This window comes from Leptonychotes weddellii, chromosome X (assembly GCF_054177405.1).
Source record: "Leptonychotes weddellii isolate Sample4059 chromosome X, ASM5417740v2, whole genome shotgun sequence".
Lineage (NCBI taxonomy): Eukaryota > Metazoa > Chordata > Mammalia > Carnivora > Phocidae > Leptonychotes > Leptonychotes weddellii.
The window spans coordinates 105937863-105944347 of record NC_138385.1 but is presented as its reverse complement, the minus strand read 5'-3'; the positions used below and the strand labels follow the sequence as shown (position 1 = coordinate 105944347).

The window sequence follows — 6485 nt, the reverse complement described above, 5'->3', positions numbered from 1 at the left end:
GTTTTGCTGCTTTAATCTGTTAGGTTACACGGTTGGTGAGCTATCGGTTATCGTTGCACCTGGCGGCCAACACTGGGGACGGGGACCCCCGTGGGCCTCCTGGGATAGCAGCGTGTAATGCCGGGGGCCTCAGGGTGGCGAGGCTCTGGTGCCCAGGACCACGTCCAGCCTGTCTCCCGCGTGCGCCAGCTGGACGTCCCAGAAGCCATGCTGCTCCAGCAGCCTGCGGTACTCGGGCAGGCTGCGCTCCCGCCCCTGGGTCCGCACCAGCAGGTTCAAGGACGCGGGCAGGCTGCCCCGTGCTGGTCGCTTCTCCTCCAGGACTGTCTCAGCCACCAAGATGCCACCGCCTGCGAAGAACACAGCCAGCTGCAGTCATGCGCAAAAGTCAGCGTGGACCCCCGCTGGGGCGGCCGGTTTCGAGGGGGACGGGAGGTCGGGGCTACTTGTGCAGAGGCTGGAATGGTGCGCAAGATTCAGCGGGGAGCCCCGTTGGGGTGGCCGGTTTCGAGGGGGACGGGAGGTCGGGACTACTTGAGGGGAGGCCGGAGTCGTGCGCAAGACTCAGTGGGGAGCCCCGCTGGGGCGGCCGGTTTCGAGGGAGACGGGCGGTCGGGACTACTTGCGGGAGGCCGGAGTCGTGCGCAAGACGACTCAGCGGCCGGTTTCCAGGGAGACAGGAGATCGGGGCTACTTGTGCGGAGGCTGGAATGGTGCGCAAGATTCAGCGGGAAGGCCTGTTGGGGCGACCGGTTTCGAGGGGGACGGAAGGTCGGGACTACTTGCGGGGAGGCCGGAGTCGTGCGCAAGACGACTCAGCGGCCGGTTTCCGGGGGAACAGGAGATCGGGGCTACTTGTGCGGGGGCTGGAGTGGTGCGCAAGATTCAGCGGGGAGGCCCGTTGGGGCGGCTGGTTTCGAGGGGGACGGGAGGTCGGGGCTACTTGCGGGGAGGCTGAGGACAGTGCCCGCCAGGCTGGGGAAGCAGAACCAGAGGGGCACAGAGACAGAAAGACATGGAGGGGAGAAGAAAACAGGGAGAAGTCTCAGGGCCCACTCTGGACAGATGCCCAGCATACGCGCACACAGCCCGAGGCTCCACTATGGATTCACCGCGTGGGGAAACAAGTCAGGAACTCTGGGTGTAGGGACCCGAGATCCCATCAGGGAGCACGCATTCACTTTGGAAATCCCATAAGCAACCGGGAGCTTTGGAGCAGGGTTAGGACCAGCCCCGCCAGTTCCAGGAACACTTGGATTACTGGTGCACAAAGCGTGAGAGCTTCAAGAACAAAGTGTGTGCGCCCCTATAGACGTCTGTCTGCGCCTCTATTTTCCTCAAAAGCTTTCAGAAAGGATGCAAAAACCAAGCCTCGGGAACCTAACACCCTTGGGATGGAAAGAAGCCCGGAAGTAGGTTATGTTTGCTTTATGTGGTGGTTCTTCAAACTGAGACCCACGGACAAGGGGCAAGGGGCAAGGGAGACAGGAACACCACAGCAGTGACGGCAACTGGGAGAATTCTGGTGCGTCTTCTGCTGGTTCCAGGCATTTCAGTGAATAGGCAGTTAACAGAACCGGGATCTGAGCATATATGCTCGCTCTGTAGTGTATCAGTCTTTGTGTTTTTCAAAGTAACACATACGAGCCATTAATACCACTGGCTCCAGAAGACTTAGGTTAAAACCACCCACTTTCCGCTCTGTCCTGCGGACCCCAGGCTCCCCCCGCCCCCCCATTCTGCCCTTCGTGCAGCTAACCACTGAACTCCCAGCTCTGGGGGTAGAGGGAAGCCCTGGTTCCTAGCGGCTGCCAGGGTCGGTGTTGTAAGGACGTGTCTCGTGGCCAATTTCAAGCTTGGCACGAATGGCCGGGTGGGCAGCATTCCTGAAACTTTACCCAGCGGTTCCAGCCAGTGGGGGAGAAGCCTCAATGACCCCGTGCACAACCCCACCCCCACCCCACTCCCTCTACAGTATAAATACTCCTTGAAACTTAATTGTCTCCCCAGGCGGGTGAGGATTCACCCAGAGCTCAATCCCCAACCCCGTCTCCTCCCCAGGGGATACTACAGTTTTACGATTCTTTCATTCTCAGCTTTGTGAACATCCATTCTGGGCTGGGCTCTGTTCCAGGGCTTGGGAATGCGGTGGGGAAGAAACAGGCAGAAACGAGTCTTCCAGGGCCACATTCTTCGTGGTGAGCCCATGTGACATGGGTATGACCACGCCTCTCACTTACAGCATGCGTGTCCTGGGCCTGTGGCAACAAATGACCACGGACTGGTTACTTATTCTCTCCCAGCTGTGGGGACCAGAGTCGGACATCCAGGCGGGCAGAACCACTGAGATCCAGGTGGGGCAGGGCCGCTGAGATCCAGGCGGGGCAGGACCATGCTCCCTCCAGAGGCTCCCCGGGAGGGTCCCTCCTGCCTCTTCCAGCTTCTGGGGCTCCAGGCGTCCCTGGGCTCGTGGCCATGTCCCTCCCATCTCTGCCTCCGTCCTCACGTGGCTTCTCCTCTGTGTCCGTGTCTCCTCTTGTGTCTCTTACAAGCACACCAGTCATCGGATTTAGGGCCACCCTGATCCAGGATGAGCTCATCTCAGATCCTTCACTTCACATCTGCAAAGACCCTATTTCCAAATAAGGTCCCATTCACAGGTTCCAAGTGGACATGAATTTGGGGTGGGGGAGGGAAGGTTGAACAAGTCATCCTGCTACACGGACCAACAAGGATGCCTTAACTACGCTATCTTGGCCCTGAAATTTGCTCATTTAAAAGAAGTTGCTTAATTTTCTCTGCAGCTCTTGTTAACATGTTCCCAAATGCTCTGGTAGATTTGTCAACACGTTGCGATACTGTTTCCAAACCCTCCGGCATGTGACATAACTCATCTTATGTCCGTGTCTCTGCGTGTCCAGCCCACAGGCCTCGCATCGCCCCCGTCCCTGCCTGGGCCATCACCTGGGGCCCCCCAATGTTGTCCCGTAGTGGGAGAACCCTAGTGTCCCAGTTCCTGGGTGTCCATGTGCACTTCACTCCAGAATGTCTCCAGGAGCCTCCTAGGAATGGCAGGGGGCGGGTGGGAGGCTCACTGAGTCCACAAATGTCTACAGTACTTCTGTCTACACATGTAAACTGGTAATTCGGGAATCTGTGGGTTCACTTTCCCTGCTGCATTTTTTTTAAGTTTATTTATTCACTTTAGAGAGAGCAAGCGAGCGAGAGGGACAGAGAGAGACTCTCAAGCAGACTCCACGCTGACCAAGAGCCTGACTCGGCGCTCGATCCACGACCCTGAGATCATGACCTGAGCCAAAATCAAGAGTTGGATGCTCAGCGGACTGAGCCACCCAGCCCCCCCCCTGCTGAATATATACTGTGGCCCTGCTGTCCTCAAGCTGATTTTGAGGGACCCCATGTGTTTCTGATGCCCATTCCTGGTGCGTGACTCAGTTTCCATGCACGCTCATCTCTGGGTCCCCGGGATCCTCAAATGTCAGCTTTGTATCCTATATGGGATGTGGTGGTTTCCCGGCTTCTGGCTCCTGGGGCCTTGGGTCCCCGCGGGTTGGGCGTTAGGGCTCCTGGCTGGAACCCTGAATCGTCTGGTTTTCCGTGCCGTGGCTGTAGGTCCAATCCGTCTCTGCCTTATTCTTCATTTGTAAGAACCTTCTTATTCTTTGCTCCTGTGGCCACGCTCTGTGCACAGACGGACAGACTCCGCCCTCTGTGAGGCTGTTTGTTGATGCTCTGTCCCACGGTCCCCACGTGTGTCTTCAAAGCCTAGATACCTGTTCACCTGTGAAGAGTGGGGGCTTGGCGCTCTTGGAGCTAGAACCCCCATGTCAGCCGGGGACAGGGGGCTTTTCTCTGGAGGATGGGAGTTGGGGGGGGGGACACAGAGCGGCCGGCACGTGGAGGGGGGCCCTGGAGGAAGAGGCGGACAGGACGCATCAAAAATGTCAGCCGACTCTTGTCCAGAATAAAACGTTCCTGTGCGCCCTCCACGGGGCCCTGTGTCTGAGCCGGGAGCCACAGATAACCAGAGACGGCCTTCCCAGCTCTGCGGGGCATCAGACCCCTGCAGGGGAGGGGCTCGCGATGATGCTTAATTTTACGGGTCATGTCGGCCGGGCCACAGTGCCCAGATATGCGGTCGAGCATCATTCTGCGGGGTTCCTGGGAAGGTTCCTTCTGGATGAGATTCGCGGTTTGGTCTGCAGATTCAGAGTAAAGCAGGGGGCCCTCTGTAGCGTGGGTGGGCCTCGTCCAATCAGTTGAAGGCCTCAAGAGAAAAACAGACTGACCTCCTGTAGGAAGAGGGAATTCTGCCTCCGGCCGGTCTTCACACTAAACCTTCAGCATCAGCTTGTCGCTGGGTGTCCAGGTGCCTGATCCACCCTGCAGACTTTGGATGTCCCAGGCTACACAATCACATGAGCCAATTCCTGGCCATAAATCTGTGTCTCTCTCTTTCTCTATCTCTACACACACACACACTCCGTTGCACTTTACCTTTGCTTTGCTTTGTGTGCGAAATGGGATCAAACACGTGGGGCGTCTCCCGGCACCCGCGGAGTGGAAGACAAAAGTCCCATCGCAGTGTAGAAAAGGACCCGCGAATTGCTGTATCGTTTATGTTCCCTAAGTGCACAAGGCGGCAACGGAGATGCCTTGCAAGACACCAGGAGCACAAGACACGGGAGTGAGGGCTGTGCTTTATGGCACTGGGACCTGAGGGCCCGGGAAGAGGTCCCGGGGGCTGGGCGCGCCCCGCTCCGCGGCCTGATGGGCACGTCGGCCCCGATTGGTTTGGACACGAAGGGCTCAGGACACCACTCGGAGAGGCCACAGCCTGTGTCCACAGAGGGACAGGGCCGGGGGAGCATGCAGGAGACTTTGGGGCCCGAGAGCACGGACGCTGTCCCTGGCTTTATGGGTCCAGGACGACGGGACTCAGGTGAGATGTTCCCAAAGCTCCTGCCACCCTCCTGTGGATCAAGCACATGGTCAGGGGGACGGTAAACGGTCCCCAGGGGGCAATTTGGCTGTCTCTCTGTAAATTGTTTGTTTTTAAATGAAAACGGTGTTTACGTTTGCAAGAAGGACCCGATGCGGCACGGTCTCACCTGGCTTGCAGCTGCCCGAGATGCGGCTCAGCAACTGGTGCACTTTGTCGTCCGGCCACTCGTGCAGAATTCTGGAAAGGATGTACAGTTCTGCCTCCGGTAGGCCGTCCTTGAAAAAGTCACCTGGGGTGAACACACGGTGTCAGGAGCCCGTCAGGGACGCCGGAGCGGGTCCTGCACCTGACAGACACGGCGGGGGGGTGCTGCTCCCCAGAACCGCTGGAGCAGAAGAAAGACTGCTTGTAGGGAGGGAGACTCATGTCCTGAGCCCCAAAACATGCCAGTCCGAACCCCTGGGCCCACCAGCACGTCTGCCCTGGGGCCGGGCCACGGCGTTCACGAGACTCAGGACGGGAAGGGTTTCTTTCCCACATTTAGGGCTGCCCCCTGGAAGCTCTCCCTCACGTCTAACTCAAGGCCTTCCTGCTCCGGCTTTCGTGTAACTTCTGTTTGTGGCCTCGGTCGGGTGTAGACACCTGGAGACGCCCGTGTCTGCCATTCCACGTCCCCACCGGCCCTCCCCCCACGACGCTTCCAATGCCACTGACGTAGCTGCTCATGCTCCCGTTGACGTGATTTAGAGATGCACACGTGCACGCACAGAGACTCATACGCATGCACACGCACACAGACGATGCACAGATCCACGCAGAGACACGTACACATTTGCACGCACATCCAGACTACATACACATGTAAGCACATGCACATACGTGCAGAGATACTCACACAGACAACACACCCATGCATGTCCACGCAGAGACATACATTTGCATGCCATGCACACATTCAGCACACCTTGTCTATGTGCACACAGACAACACAACACGCATGCAAATGCATACACGGGTACATAAACACAGACGTATACACAGGCGCACGCTGCCATGCATACAGAAGACACACGTGTACATAAAGACAACAGGCATGTGCACACATGGATGACAACACGCACGCACGCTCACCGAGACCGCACACATTTGCACGCTCGTGCACAGAGACAAACACCTCACACACAGGTATGCACATATGCAAACACACGCATTCACAGACACACACACACGGACAACACACACGCACGCTCACCGAGATCACACACGTTTGCACGCTCGTGCACAGAGACACAAACACCTCACACACAGGTGTGCACGTATGCAAACACACGCAATCACAGACACACACACACGGACAACACGCACGCACGCTCACCGAGATCACACACGTTTGCACGCTCGTGCACAGAGACACAAACACCTCACACACAGGTATGCACGTATGCAAACACATGCATTCACAGACACACACACACACGGACAACACGCACGCACGCTCACCGAGATCACACACGTTTGC

General features: G+C 57.5%; 1 protein-coding gene and 1 long non-coding RNA gene across 7 annotated transcripts in view; one reads left to right on the top strand and one right to left on the bottom strand.

Annotated features, from left to right (window-relative positions):
- LOC145717915 (uncharacterized) overlaps positions 1-3405 on the top strand; it is a 9063-nt gene extending 5658 nt beyond the window's left edge. Inside the window, exon 2 of the long non-coding RNA XR_014141441.1 lies at positions 3209-3405. This is a non-coding gene — a long non-coding RNA (uncharacterized LOC145717915). The remainder of the gene's footprint in view (positions 1-3208) is intronic.
- Positions 1-6485, bottom strand: part of ASMTL (acetylserotonin O-methyltransferase like) — a 67595-nt gene continuing 61110 nt past the window's right edge. For all 6 annotated transcript variants that reach the window (XM_081809242.1, XM_081809240.1, XM_081809239.1 and 3 more), the window contains 2 exons: positions 5133-5255; positions 1-350 (listed from right to left, as the gene is read on the bottom strand). In XM_081809242.1, coding sequence (XP_081665368.1) covers positions 130-350; positions 5133-5255 — 344 coding nt within the window. In that variant the 3' untranslated portion in view covers positions 1-129. The remainder of the gene's footprint in view (positions 351-5132; positions 5256-6485) is intronic.